Source organism: Triticum urartu, unplaced genomic scaffold, assembly GCF_003073215.2.
Source record: "Triticum urartu cultivar G1812 unplaced genomic scaffold, Tu2.1 TuUngrouped_contig_5736, whole genome shotgun sequence".
In the NCBI taxonomy this organism is placed as follows: domain Eukaryota; kingdom Viridiplantae; phylum Streptophyta; class Magnoliopsida; order Poales; family Poaceae; genus Triticum; species Triticum urartu.
In genome coordinates, this window is record NW_024116435.1 from 1 (window position 1) to 14443 (window position 14443).

General features: G+C 42.7%; 4 protein-coding genes across 13 annotated transcripts; 3 read left to right on the forward strand and 1 right to left on the reverse strand.

Annotated features, from left to right (window-relative positions):
• Window positions 1–4: 4 nt before the first annotated feature.
• LOC125529630 (4-hydroxy-3-methylbut-2-en-1-yl diphosphate synthase (ferredoxin), chloroplastic) lies at window positions 5–4930 on the forward strand (the record flags this gene model as incomplete). The annotated part of the gene is made up of 19 exons (XM_048694047.1): window positions 5–140; window positions 279–436; window positions 537–643; window positions 725–825; window positions 908–984; window positions 1078–1197; window positions 1274–1504; window positions 1962–2078; window positions 2217–2291; window positions 2368–2445; window positions 2698–2757; window positions 2848–2910; window positions 3014–3158; window positions 3251–3392; window positions 3664–3741; window positions 3825–3984; window positions 4217–4315; window positions 4397–4501; window positions 4693–4930. Coding segments are annotated over 19 exons (2154 nt in total), but the record flags the coding sequence as incomplete, so codon positions are not given.
• Window positions 4931–8243: 3313 nt separating this feature from the next.
• Window positions 8244–11424, forward strand: LOC125529633 (lactoylglutathione lyase). 10 transcript variants are annotated; one of them, XM_048694049.1, is made up of 10 exons: window positions 8268–8392; window positions 8864–8977; window positions 9094–9233; window positions 9323–9447; window positions 9668–9732; window positions 9813–10028; window positions 10143–10190; window positions 10272–10379; window positions 10464–10616; window positions 11130–11424. In XM_048694049.1, exons 3-10 carry the CDS (start codon window positions 9115–9117, stop codon window positions 11169–11171), a joined length of 876 nt encoding a protein of 291 aa, XP_048550006.1. In that variant the 5' UTR covers window positions 8268–8392; window positions 8864–8977; window positions 9094–9114; the 3' UTR covers window positions 11172–11424. The 10 variants fall into 10 exon arrangements, with proteins under 10 accessions (XP_048550005.1, XP_048550006.1, XP_048550012.1 ...); XM_048694055.1 differs by having other exon boundaries at window positions 9113–9233; XM_048694056.1 differs by having other exon boundaries at window positions 8385–8451; window positions 9113–9233.
• Window positions 11425–11676: 252 nt separating this feature from the next.
• On the reverse strand, window positions 11677–12377 carry LOC125529634 (18 kDa seed maturation protein-like). Its single transcript, XM_048694058.1, has one exon. The coding sequence runs from the start codon at window positions 12185–12187 to the stop codon at window positions 11909–11911; it is 279 nt and encodes a 92-aa protein (XP_048550015.1). The 5' UTR covers window positions 12188–12377; the 3' UTR covers window positions 11677–11908.
• A 1093-nt stretch (window positions 12378–13470) lies between these two features.
• LOC125529635 (protein MAIN-LIKE 2-like) lies at window positions 13471–14434 on the forward strand (the record flags this gene model as incomplete). The annotated part of the gene is made up of 3 exons (XM_048694059.1): window positions 13471–13539; window positions 13620–14249; window positions 14338–14434. Coding segments are annotated over exons 1-3 (796 nt in total), but the record flags the coding sequence as incomplete, so codon positions are not given.
• Window positions 14435–14443: the final 9 nt, after the last annotated feature.

The following is a 14443-nucleotide window of genomic DNA, read 5'->3' on the forward strand; positions in this document are numbered from 1 at the left end:
CGACTTCGCCAAGGTCCTCTCCGTCCCGGGTGCGCTGAGGACGGGGTCCTCCAGAGGCAGGGCCCTCGTGGTGAGGAGCTCAAGTACAGAGTCTGATACTATGGAGCTCGAGCCGGCCTCCGAAGGAAGCCCGCTTCTTGGTATAATTCCCATGCTCTGGTCTCCTTGCATATAGGACTCAAATTATTTCCCATGCTATAGGGTTTGTTCCGGAGTTATATTGTGCCTTTGTATCTATCTGAAATACTGAATGATTTTCCCCGTTTGTTGTTCTTTAGTTCCCAGGCAGAAGTACTGCGAATCTATTCACCAAACAAGGAGGAGAAAAACACGCACTGTGATGGTCGGGAACGTGGCACTTGGCAGTGATCACCCCATAAGGATACAGACTATGACTACCTCAGATACCAAGGATGTTGCCAAGACCGTGGAAGAGGTGTGCTCTCTATCTGTGGATGCCAGCCCTGCATAGTCCCCTTATCTTTTTAGATGATTTCTGTTTGGTGAACTGACCAAGTATATCAATCACATTGCAGGTGATGAGGATAGCAGATAAAGGCGCTGATTTTGTTAGAATAACCGTCCAGGGTAAAAAGGAGGCTGATGCCTGCTTTGAGATTAAGAACACTCTTGTCCAGAAGAAGTAAGTACTGGAGTAAAAAACTGCCACAGATTCTGTTAGTTCTCATGAATGAGTCCTCACTTTCCTTTTGTGTTTCAACAGTTACAACATCCCTCTTGTGGCCGATATTCATTTTGCGCCCCCAGTAGCTTTAAGAGTGGCCGAATGCTTTGACAAAATCCGTGTTAACCCAGGAAACTTCGGTAAGTGATACCACGATGTATCTCATTTGCGTTGGCCAAATTCTTAACCTTGTATCATGAGTGCTGAGAACATTACTTTCAGCCGATCGCCGTGCCCAATTTGAGAAGCTGGAATATACTGAAGACGATTACGAAAAGGAGCTTGAACATATTGAGAAGGTCAAAACTTTATTCAATCTCTTGCTGCTGCTTCAATCCGTACGAACATATCATGTGTCATCTTACTTGCGCGCCGCTGTAATATCATTTCAGGTCTTTTCTCCATTGGTTGAGAAATGCAAGAAGTATGGAAGAGCCATGCGTATTGGAACAAATCATGGTAGTCTTTCTGACCGGATAATGAGCTACTATGGTGATTCTCCAAGGGGAATGGTAATTATTTCTTTTCTGAGGATATGCTTAACCATCATTTGATAGATGCATGATATTTTCTGCATACTAATTTCAGGTTGAGTCTGCTTTGGAATTTGCTAGGATCTGTCGGAATTTGGACTTCCATAACTTTGTATTTTCAATGAAAGCAAGTAACCCTGTTGTCATGGTCCAAGCATATCGCCTGCTTGTGGCGGAAATGTATAACCTTGGATGGGATTATCCTTTGCACTTGGGAGTTACCGAAGCTGGTGAGGGTGAAGATGGGAGGATGAAGTCTGCTATTGGCATCGGAACACTTTTGATGGTAAATACATTGTTACTTCCTAGTGTTGTGTGAATGAGTTTCTTTCGTACAAGTGTTCTTAAAGTGAGTTGAATTACATGGGAATCTTGATTGATTCTTATAAATAAATAATACTTTGCTTTTCAAAACTTATGGTTGGAAGCTGAGGTTGCTTATTTGACTCAATAAACTTGGTATTCAGGACCCTAGCTCACTTCAGATAGCTGATTCCAAAACAGTATTTCAGAGTACTGAATTATAGTTTGCCAATGAGCTGATTGAGATGTACAAGACAAGATTTGCTTGCTCACTTTCCAATGCTTTGCTTGTATGTTACTTTGTTGTATCTCGAGACCTTTGCCATGCTATCATCTGACACATGTTATGACTACTAGTCTCTTGTAAGGCCTATATATGTGTATATTTTTTTTTCTTGAACAGGTTGTAAGGCTTATATCTTCTGTTTGTTGTCTTGTAGGATGGCTTGGGTGATACAATCCGTGTATCCCTCACAGAACCACCAGAGGAAGAAATTGATCCTTGCAGGAGACTCGCAAATCTTGGAACTCAGGCTGCAAACCTACAAATAGGGGTGGTAATGAACTTTCCCTTTCCCTAGCAGTTCATTTTCCTCTTGTTTAGTTGCTATAGTGCAATGTTTTTTTTTTTGCAGTAATGCTTTGCCATATCTGATTGTTTGGGCACTATTAAAGCATTTATCTTGTGCTCTTAGGCCCCATTTGAAGAAAAACATAGGCGTTATTTTGATTTCCAGCGTAGAAGTGGCCAGTTGCCTTTGCAGAAGGAGGTCAGGCAAAAACAATCAATTACCAGATCATTAAAACTGATGGTACCATATTTCTTACAAATTGCTCTCACAACAGGGTGAGGCAGTAGATTACAGAGGTGTCCTTCATCGTGATGGCTCTGTTCTGATGTCAGTTTCCTTAGATCAGTTGAAGGTAAACTGCATCTTCCTTACTCTTCTTGTGGACCGTATTGATATGTTCCTTGTGTGACACCACCAAAAGATATCTTGATGCAGCTATTTTCTAATCTAAACCAGGATGACTTTCGCAGTCTCTTAGTTTCGATGCATTTAGCAAAAGGCTACTTTGTTACTTGGATTGATAAAATAGCTACAGCGAAGATATATAGATTTCGCGTCTGAATTAATGTGTTCTGTAATGATGAAAGCCTCCTTTATTTGCCAGGCTCCTGAGCTCCTTTATAGGTCTCTTGCTGCGAAGCTTGTGGTTGGCATGCCTTTCAAGGTCTGATCTTCTATAACTGTATCTTCTAGCATGCAACTATTTTTAGAGGGACTTCAGTTTAAACTGACTGATTTCTTGTATGAACATTAGGATTTGGCAACTGTAGATTCAATTCTTTTGAGAGAACTGCCCCCTGTAGAAGATGCTGAAGCAGTGAGTTTCATACATTTCTTTGCCCTTCTCATGTGACAGACATTTGTATATAATTATATTCGTTTATGAAAGATTGCCTGCTATAATTTGTATTTCTGTACAGAGACTTGCACTCAAAAGATTAGTTGACATCAGCATGGGCGTGTTGACTCCCTTATCAGAGCAATTAACAAAGCCACTCCCACATGCAATTGTGCTTGTCACCCTCGATGAACTATCAAGTGATGCAAAGAAGCTTTTGCCAGAAGGTAGCAAATTGTTTCTGACTTATGTAAATTTCAAATTCTGTGTTTAAAGATATTGATTTTTCTGTTACATGACTTACTCTTTTTTCTTGTAGGCACTAGATTTGCTGTCACTCTTTGTGGAGATGAATCATATGAGCAGCTAGATGTTCTTAAGAGTGTTGATAATATAACGATGTTGTTACATAATGTTCCATATGGTGAAGAGAAGACTGGTAGAGTACATGCTGCTAGGAGGTATGTGCACACAGTAGGCAAATTGAAAAGCTCTGTTCAGTATTCACTGCAGCATGTTCCAAATAATGAAATATTGATATGGTGAACTAAATGGTCAAGTATAAACTACGATTTAAGCAGGAAGAAGTCTTTGACTCTATAGAAGACCATCAGTTGTGAAACAATTAATGTCTTTTAAGTATTATTATACTTAACAGATCATAATAACCAATATGGTGCTTCTGATTTGTTGCGCCTACCTAACATATATATTTTTGTTCTTGTTTTACAGGCTGTTTGAGTACTTAGAGACCAGTGGTTTGAACTTTCCTGTGATCCATCACATTGATTTCCCTAAAAGCATCGATAGGTGACTCCCAAATATTCTTCCCATGGGAATTCCTGAGTAGGGGTATTTGTTATGTTGTACTTACACTATTCAAATAAATGCAGAGATGGTCTTGTTATTGGTGCTGGGAGCAATGTTGGTGCTCTTCTAGTTGATGGTCTGGGTGATGGTGTACTTCTTGAAGCTGGTAACCAGGAGTTTGAATTCTTGAGGGATACATCCTTCAACTTGCTACAGGGTTGCCGGATGCGCAACACAAAAACTGTACGTTGATGAATTGTTTTCTTAATAGATAGGGCTTGCTCTATCTCTAGATCCCCTAAGTGAGATCCATTTCCAGTTGAACTGTTTTTGCTTCACACTCCCTCTGTCACAATGAAAATTTGAGATTAACCTCCCAATATCAGCCAAAGAGGGGGCGAGGGGGGTTGGTTATTATCTCTTCCGAAAATAAAAAATTGTTGGAGCCATTTCTGACTGTTAACGAATTCTGCAGGAATATGTCTCTTGTCCTTCTTGTGGGCGAACGCTCTTCGACCTCCAAGAAATCAGTGCTCAGATTAGAGAGAAGACCTCTCATTTGCCTGGCGTCTCTGTAATCTCTCAAACACTTGATTGTTTCCATTCATTTTAGGTAAAACATTGGCCTGATTCACTATATTTGTATTTGTGGCAGATTGCTATTATGGGTTGCATTGTTAATGGGCCAGGAGAGATGGCTGATGCCGACTTTGGATATGTTGGAGGTGCCCCTGGAAAGATCGACCTTTATGTTGGGAAGGTAACAGTCCAACACGTTCATATTGAATCATACCGGATGGATATTTTGCTACAATTGTGATAAATTCAAATTTGTTCATGAATCTGTTGAGCACACCTTTTAATTGTGCAGTGATGGCGTGAATAAATATATGAGACCAGTCTTACTGCCATCGTTTCCTTCCGTTGACACCATGTATCTTTTTGCTGTAGACTGTTGTGCAACGGGGAATTGCAATGGAGGGTGCCACTGAAGCCTTGATTCAGCTAATCAAGGACCATGGCCGTTGGGTGGATCCTCCTACTGAGGAGTAGGCTCAGGCTGCTTCCTGTAGTTCATGTGTAGCCCCTAAACGATCTGCTAGCGGAATATCCAGTGTATCCACAGAGGACATCCCAGCACATATTGTATATCAGTTGGGAAATAAAATAGAAACAATGTTGGCTGTGATTCTGCGACAACTTGATGAAGCATAAGCAGCATAGAAGCTTCTTGAAATCACATCACCATATATCTTAAGCATGTAGGAGTGCATTTGTAAATGACATGCAGAAAATCAAAGTAGTTTACCCGCGCGTTGCTGCTACAGTGTATATCAATTGGGAAATAAAGTAGAAACAGGGCTGGACACGATTCTGCAACATCTTGATGAAGCATAAGCAGCTTAGAAGCTTCTTGAAATCACGTCACTATATATCTTAAAGAAGGTTATGCTATTATGCAAGTACATTTGTAAATTCTTATTTGTATATTTTGATTTGTTCCAAGCTGTGCGGCTGGACATGGTTTTTGAAAAACACAGTAGAAATCAATGGGAAAAAAAATCCCCCTGTTCAACTTCTTCTAGAACCATCCCAATCCAATTATGTGTGCGTGGTTTGTTGGAGTTTTTTCTCCTTTGGTTTAGGAGAACCTCTTGTTGTGTTTTTTGTATCTTTTGCCCACTATGTCTGAATCTTGGCTTCGCCCTCTTGGAGGTGGCTGATACTAGGGACGATCAACATGCACTACAGGGAGGAGCGCAAGAGGAGGCTCAACTCATTTGAGTTGAAGAAGTATAAGAAGAGTAGTGAGACTTTTGTTGTGTCACATTTTTGTTTCATATCATGTCATTTTTGTGTCACTAAAATAAGTTTATCGAGGGATTATGTTTAGTGCATGTTAACCTTGTCAGTGTCATGGCGTTTGAAACAAAGTTCAACTGGTGTTTGAAATGAAGTTTAAATGGTGTTTCTATGTAAAAGAGGACAATTTAGCAAAAGAAGAACTTCTTTGGGAGTTAACATTTTAGCATGGCGAGACCTCACCCTGTCAGCACTAAGGAATTATTAAGTACTTCCTCCGTCCCAAAATAAGTGTCTCAACTTTATACTAACTTCAGTACAAAGTTGTACTAAGGTTAAGTCATTTATTTTGGGACGGAGGAAATATTAAGTTTTGAGAATGGGTTTTAGGAAGTAAACTCTTAAAGATATGTTGGAGTTGCTTTAAGGAGATGATCTACAACTCTCTTATAGCCCAGTTCTTTTCGCGCAGGATTTTGCAGAATCAAGATTCTAGAAAATTCTCCTAGAATCTGCTTCCCATAGAATCTACTGTCGAGTTCTTTTCTAAGATTGTAGGTTGAGATTGTGGATTGAGTTACCCCGCAAAAAAAAAAGAGATTGTGGATTGAGTTGTGTGCTGAAATGTCTGTACTGCCCTTAGACAAAAATTGTTTGATGATTTGTTAACACCTTGTTTCAAACCATAACTTTTTCATATGAGCACAAAAGTGATTTACGAATATCATAAAGTGCTAAATATTACAATTAGGATGGTTTAAATTTTGTTCCTTACAAAAGTGGGTGAACTAAAAATAGAAAAAATAATCTCAAGGTATGAGACTGGCAGCAATAGCTTCACGTGTTGCGGTCATGCTACCATCATCTTCTGGTGGTAGAGCGTTGGCACCTGTAAACAACAATGGAGGTTGCACATACACATCACTGACAAACTTGTCAAAATGCTCATTACATAACTTGCTATCATGAATCCAATTGTGGAGGCACATGGATGTAGTGACGATCATCTTTCAGGTCTCTAGTTTGTACCGAGGTATGCCTCCGAGAATTTGTCATTTCATCTTGAGAACACCAAATGCTCTTTCAATGACATTTCACAAAGAATGACGATGGTTGAATGTCTCATACCTCCCACCGGTGGGTGCTGTTGGAAATCTGGTACATGATATCGTTGCCCTTTGTATGGTGCTAGATATCCAACCCCGTCTGGATATCCATAGTGCACAAGGTAATATTTATCTATAATAGGACATCAAAAGACATTAGAAATTTACAACATACCATCCTATATATGACAATATGGATACATACTCGGGGTTGTGAAAAATGATCATGACGAACTATAGCATTGCTCCACACACGTGTGCCGGGTGCAAAGGCGCGCGGACGGGAGACGGGGCTGACGGGGGTAGAGCGGCGGAGGAAGGAGCAGGGCGGTGACGAGGCTGGCGGCGGTGCGACAACCCTAGCGCTCACTGCGCGTGGGCGAGTTCTTTCGCTCGATGCGTGGTTGGTCGATCGCGAGCGCCCCCTCATTTTTCTGTACATGAGGGGTGGATGGGTCGGTGGCATTCTGACCGTAATTACGTGCTATAATAGGGATATTTTTTAATTCGAACATTTTTCTTTTTAGGGACTCCAAAATCTTGAGATTATGGGAAAATATAGTATTTTTTTTAGATTTTGGATTGTACTGAAGCAAAAGCAAGTTTTTTTTGGCTCAAGATTTTCTAGACCGAGATTTTCCTTTTTTTGGAAATGGAGGCTTGTCCCTGGCCTCTGCATCGGAACAATGCATGCAACCCTCTTATTAAGAAGTCTCGAAGTAGCCTAAAGTGTTAAAAGTATTACAGCTCGCAAGCAGAGCGAAAAAAGAAAAGAAAAGTAAATGCTCAATATTACAACCGGTATGACAATGTAAAGGACCAGCTCCCTAGATTATCAAAAGAACTGAGCCTATGTTAAGATTATCAAAGATGCCCACAACTCACAAAAGACGGTCAAGATGACCATTCTCAATTATGTATGGCCTCGACTAGAGCTCAGTACTATGTGATCACTTTGATGTGCCATCCTTTGAGAATTGGTAATGTAACTTTCATAATCTGTACTAATATAAAAAACTCAAAGGAGCAGATCTAATTAATCTCAGCCATTAAACCACATTAATCTAATGACCTAGGTTGCTTCAATGGTGAGGTCGTATCCTATCTAATACTTAATTTTCTTTAAATATTACCGTGCATTGCACATTTACTAGTAAAGTTAAAAGTAGTTGTAGCAAAACCTTTCTGCCAAATTTGTTGTAGATGTGGCACTCTCTTCACTGTAGCATCTGTAGTTGCTTCTCGTGGCCGTAGAGTTGTCTGGGCCCACGAGCATATAGCAGTAATTGTTGTGATGTTTGTTTACCTCAGCAGAACACGATTTTGGAGTGCTAGTAGTAGGTGATGTTTGTGATTAGCATTCTGCCAAATTGACAGAACCTGGACGTCTCTCTGTTTCAGTTGAACTCCCATATACTCCCTTCATTTCAAAATATAGTACATTTTCGCTTTCCGAAGTCCAACTTTAACCATAAATTTAACCAACAAGACCAATTGCGGCGGAAGAAAAAATTATATAATTGAAAACTTTTTCCGAATACGAATTCACTGATATAATTTTTACTCCCGCCGCAATCGGTCTCGATAGTTAAATTCACGGTCAAAATTGAAACACGTGGATAGAGAAAGCACTCATTGTGGAATGAAGGGAGTACTGCAGAAGCCTCTAGAACCTCCTCAGCGTGGGTCCAAACGAAACCAAACCGAATCAAGCCGATTATCTGCCGGATCGAATTTCCGAGGTGAGCATCCCCAAATCCATCTCATTCTTCACCCCCCGGTTGCTCCCGTTACCCGCCGGGTGCGTAGTTTCCGGTTCCGCATTCCTTTCTTTCTGCTCAGATTTCTTAGGTTTCTGATACAAGTTTTTGGTAGCTTCCTCCCCTTTCTACTTGGGATTCTTATCTGTATAATTTGATTTGTTCCAAGCACTGCGGATGGGCAGGATTTTTCGAAAATACTGTAGAAATCATGGGCAAAATCCCCCGATCCGACCTTTTATAGAACCACCTCAATCCAACTACACGTGTGTGCACTTTGCTGGAGTTTTTCTTAAAAGTTCGGTTTAGGAGGAGAACCACACTTAGGTTGGAATCTATATTGGTGGTAAGAGGATGAGACGCTTTCAGATCTTGAGCTGGGCTGGGAAAACGCTAATTTTATTTTTTACGAGTGAGTAACGTTTCTGTTATGTGAACTGGCTGTTTTGGCAGACTTTACTTCGCAAAACGATTACATTGTTGATGGTGGATGGAGAGTAAGACATGCTCTCTCGACTGATATTATGCTTTTGAAGCATTCTGATTTTGTGCCATGATTCTGACTGTGTGAGTAGCTTAACTTTCATGTCGGGGACTCCTTGTACATGCTTTTTTGTTCACTGTTTTTTCTCATGATTATCCTGTTACCTCTTCCCTTGCTCTAATCATGGAATGCATAACAGCTCTGACAAGTGACAACAGGGATGGCAACCGGTAGCGAAGCTGGAAAGCCCGCGGAGGTCGTGCTGGAGTGGCCTAAGCAGGACAAAAAGAGGATGCTGCATGCTGTTTACCGTGTGGGAGATCTGGACCGTACCATTAAGTATGTTAGCTATACTTCCGGTCGATGTTTATATTTGCACCATCAATACTAGTATGTTTGTGCTGATGCAAGTGATTTAATTCTCATAGGTGTTACACAGAATGCTTTGGGATGAAGCTGTTGAGGAAAAGAGATGTTCCTGAAGAGAAGTACACCAATGCGTTTCTTGGGTTTGGACCTGAGGACACTAATTTTGCACTTGAGCTGACTTACAGTATGTTCATTGGTCCGCTCGCAATTGTTTCTAATGCAACCGGTTTGATATCCTTGTTAATGTTTGGTCGACGTGTGTATCTGCCTCAGTGATAGTACTGGAAAACTGATGGGGTCTTTATTCTTCTCTCTGCATATGAGCCGATAAATTCTTTGGTGGGTTAATAGTGTCATTCTTTTCCACCTCCTGTTGTGCTAATATGTCCGTTCTCGTTTGATAGATTATGGTGTTGACAAGTATGACATTGGAGCGGGCTTTGGACATTTTGCCATCGCAAATGAGGATGTGTGTATTGCTTACCTGCAACATCTTACCCTTCATGTTACAGACCTTCAGGCTTATACGATGTCGTGGATGCAACGCAGGTGTACAAGCTGGCTGAGACAATTAAATCATCTTCTTGTTGTAAGATCACTCGTGAACCTGGTCCTGTCAAGGGAGGGTCCACTGTGATTGCCTTTGCACAAGACCCAGATGGTTACATGTTCGAGCTTATCCAGAGGGGTCCGACGCCTGAGCCTCTCTGTCAAGTTATGCTTCGTGTTGGTGACCTTGATCGGTCTATCATGTTCTACGAGAAGGTATTGTTTTGTAAAAGGAGAGGCTGTTTGAAACGTTAGAGACACTATCCTTTCTGAATATTCTCTAGGACAATAGTTATATGTGTGATATTCTCACATCTGTCTTTTATGCAGGCCCTTGGGATGAAGCTTCTGAGGAAAAAAGATGTGCCTCAGTACAAGGTACATCACATGACAATTGTTGTTCTGATGCCATTTGTCCTTTGAATTATGATGAACTGAGCATGTTTATGATTTGTACAGTACACAATTGCCATGATGGGCTATGCCGAGGAGGATAAGACCACTGTTCTGGAGTTGACATACAACTATGGTGTCACAGAATATAACAAGGGCAATGCATATGCTCAGGTTTTGACAAGTTTTTTTTGCATTATTTCCTCTTTAGGTTTTGGCATTTCCTTTCTTAATGGTTGTTGTGTTGCCTAAGTGCAGGTTGCTATTGGCACTGACGATGTGTACAAGAGTGCTGAAGCAGTTGAGCTGGTTACCAAAGAACTAGGTGGAAAGATTCTACGGCAGCCTGGGCCACTACCGGGGCTGAACACGAAGATCACCTCTTTCCTTGACCCCGATGGCTGGAAAGTGGTATGTCTTCTGGCTGTCTTGTGCATCACACTGCTTTATTTGAATCGAGGCGGGTGAATTAATTACAAGATATGTTTGCTGTAGTCAATGCTTTGATTTAAAATTTGAAGAGCTTATTGTAGTCAATGTACTTTGGCAGTTAAATGAATTAAATAAATTTGAGACGAAATGAAGAACAATTCAATTGGCTTACACGAAGTGACTGATAATTGCTAGTTTGTCTGTATAAACGAATTGTTTCCAGTTAGTACATAGTTTCAGAGTCTACTCTTGGATTGGCACCTTCAAGGACAAGCTGTTGCTTGTAAATGCAAAATAGAAAATTGGAAAACAGCATCATTGTAAGAAAGTAGGCATCCTAGGTGTAGCGAGCAAATTAATAGTAAGAACTTTTGCGTGCGTCATGTTTGTCATACTGAACATGATTTCTTAGGAGGTTGTTCTTCCGTGTCCTTGGCAACCAGCAGGCCACATTATCTGTGGCTAATGTTATTCTTGGGGTTGGGGTTGTAGGTTCTGGTGGATCATGCGGACTTCCTCAAGGAACTCCACTAAAGATCAGCAGGCCCCACGCCCGGGAGTTGTTGAAGAGGCAAACCTTATGCAGCAATGGTCTTTGATGTAATAAAATGGCAGCCTCTTCCGCTCGACCAACAAAAATAAAAGCTACTGTACCACCGAATACCTATGCCGTGATTGGCCTAGTTAGAGGACTTGCTCTGTACAGTATGTGCTATGATCGCTGAACATGAATACTCCTACTACTGAGATGGGTCTGCATGCGCAGTCGGAGAGTGGTTTCCAATGATCTGATATGTTTTCTACCTCTGTTTTTGAACTGCAAAAATGTCTTATATTTAGGAATTTGAACTGGAAAACGGCTTATATTTAGGATTTAGGAACAGAGGGTGTACTATTGAGACGAATTGGGCATGCTGACGGCATGAGCTATGCATTCCAGGGTTTTATCTTATTAACCATTTCACCTGAAAGTCAGGAATCTTGAAACCTGCATCGCCATGATCAAGCACGCTTAGCTCAGTCTCGTAAACACCATTCGTTCTGCTGACAATTGTACTACTTCACTAACAATTGTATACACACATCTCGTTCGATTACAGATCACAAGCAGCAGCGGGAAACGTCACCAATACCCGAGTTACGGAAAGCACACACGACACAGTCAACACCACATGAACTGTCCCTAAAAATAAAAAAGAATACGTATAGCTGGATCACTGCGCCGGTCGCTCTGGTCATACGCCGCCGTGCCTCGGCGACGCGCGCGCGCCTCATTCGTCACCGTGGCCGCCGTGGCGGTCCTCCGTCTCTGCGCACTCCTTGGCGGCGGCGTGGCCCCGCACGGCGCGCTGCTTCTCCTCCTCGGCGGCGTGAATCCGCTGCTGCTTCTTCACCTCGGCCGCCTCCTTGTTCACCACCGCCGCCTCCCTGTGCCCTGTCGTGTACGCCGCGGCCTTGTCCACCTGCCCCTGCACGGCGGCCCTCGTCTTCTCCATGCCGGCGCGCGCCGACGCGCCGGCGTTCGCCGCGGCCTCCTTGCCCGACTCCATGCCGCCCGACCTCCCTTGCTTCAGTTTGGACTAGCCGACGATACTGCTGAAATCTCTAGACAAGCTGCCGTGCTTTCGCAAGCAGGGTCGAGGCGACACTTATAGCGCGGTGCCCTGAATCCACGGAAGGAGGATTTGTTGCCTCAGGCCATGACGCGTGTCAGAGTGTACGTGGGAGACGCGTAGAGAACGGTGTGGTGGCTGGGGTGAGGTGTGCGGACACGAGGCATCCCCGCCATTTGATTATCTATAAGTTTGAGCCGTTTCAATATCATTGGCCGCACGAAAGATGAGTCACTGCTTCCTGTTAGAAAGTAAAACGAGTGAGGCAATCGACAGAGATGTAAAGTGAAGGGTTGTCTTTATTGGCAGAAATCACATATTTGACCTGAAGGCGAAATCAAATCACAAACTAACCTGCTTTTGAAAAAAATTTACTTTGCTGATCCTTTTATGTGGCGCCCGACAGTTAGGCGCCGCACATTACTATGCAGTGCCTCTGCCTTAGGCGTCACACCTCCTGCCAGCGTGGGAGCCCTGGTCCAGTTGCGGCCCACAGACAACACTGCAGCGTCTAAGCCTTAGGCGCCACACTTGTAATGTGCAGCGCCTAGCGCTTAGGCGCTGCACAGTGACTTAAAGCGCATCGGCCCAACCCGACCAGGCAGTTCTTCCCCCTCTCCGCTCTCTGGACAGAGAGCAGCGGCGGCGCCCCTATCGAATCCCCCCCATCCCTCTCAGATCTGAAGATTTGATTCGTGGATTCGATCTTCAATCCATCCTACTAGGTAAACTCCTTCGTAAATTTGTTGTCATTTTAGAGATTTGTCCAAGATTTGATGGAACCCTTGATTTGCTTGATTTAGGATGTGTAGTCATAGTGGTAGTACCGTAGTGTTGTTGCTTAGTTCACAAAATATGGTTCTTGTTAGTGAAACCCTAGATTGTTTAGTTTTTTTAGATATATATGAGATGCCTATTTTTATAGATAACTATGAGAAGTTCAAGACCAAAGATACTCGGCTTCCTCTTCATCAAGTCACGAAATTCGACCCTTAGTTAGCAGTGTAGACATATATGAGATGTTTGTTTAGATATATATTAGATGTTGAGTTCATTTGAAATATTAGATGTTGAGTTTATTTGAACACATATGACATATTCATTGTGTGAGAAGGAGATGTTGAGATTCTTGTAATTGAACACATATTAGATGTTTAGTGTATACCGATATTTGAGATGAAGATGAACTCATATATGTTTATTGTTAGAACTTTGTAAGGATGGTTTGGCTTCTCGACGATGTCTACGACACGAAACACCGGGCCTACATGATGCGCGAGAAGGAGATGGTAATAACGAGTAATCTAAATATTTTGCCTTAAGTTGAAATTTACATGCCCTAAGATTTGTCATTACTTGTTTTTTGCAGAAGCTTGAACCTTTGAAAATTCAGTATCACGGGGTCTTTGGTCCTGCCATGCCTTACGATGAGCGGTACACACCGTACATCAAGCAGGCAGGACTACTCCCGTGGATTCAGTTGGTCAGCCGGTCCATGCCGAATCTGAACGCTCCACTGGTGTCCGCTTTTGCTGATCGGTGGAGGCCGGAGACGCATAGTTTCCATCTTCGGACTGGGGAGATGACCGTGACGCTCGAGGATGTCTCGTTGATCACCGGTCTTGCTATCGATGGGATGCCTCTCTGTATGAGCACCGATTCTAATGGGTGGCGTGAGCAGATGATTGCTCTTATCGGTATGGCTCCTACCGAGGCCGAGGCTGATGTAGAGGAGGGAGAAGAGAAGAAGAAGAAGGAAAGGAAAGCAGCCGGAGCTGCTTTCACGTGGATTCAAACTCACTTTGCGACGTGCCCTCCGGATGCCACTGATGATGTGATCCAGACACATGCTCGTGTCTACATGTGGTATGTTGTGTCGAGGACTTTGTTTCCTGACTCCACTAGCAAGAACGCTCCATGGATGTGGCTGAAGGCGTTGACCGTCTTCGATAACAAATGGAGCTGGGGTTCAGCGACTCTTGCCTACTTGTACCGACAGGTAGTTGGTCTGTTTTGTGATCAACTCATTTCTTCATTAGCAATGCAAGCTTGCTGTCAAGTTAACATTGTTTTTCTTTCATATGCAGCTGGACGATGCGTGTTGCAGGATCACAGGTAGTGCAGGCATTGGTGGTAATATGCTTCTACTTTCTGTATGGAGTTGGGAGCGTCTGCCTGTTGGACGCCCGAAGA

Coding starts and splice junctions, on each gene's coding strand:
- LOC125529633 (XM_048694048.1), top strand. CDS start 8,293: ATGAAGGGAGTACTGCAGAAGCCTCTAGAACCTCCTCAGCGTGGGTCC. Junction 10,380..10,463: donor AGGGCAATGCATATGCTCAG/GTTTTGACAAGT, acceptor GCCTAAGTGCAG/GTTGCTATTGGCACTGACGA. Junction 10,617..11,129: donor ACCCCGATGGCTGGAAAGTG/GTATGTCTTCTG, acceptor TTGGGGTTGTAG/GTTCTGGTGGATCATGCGGA.
- LOC125529634 (XM_048694058.1), bottom strand. CDS start 12,187: ATGGAGTCGGGCAAGGAGGCCGCGGCGAACGCCGGCGCGTCGGCGCGC.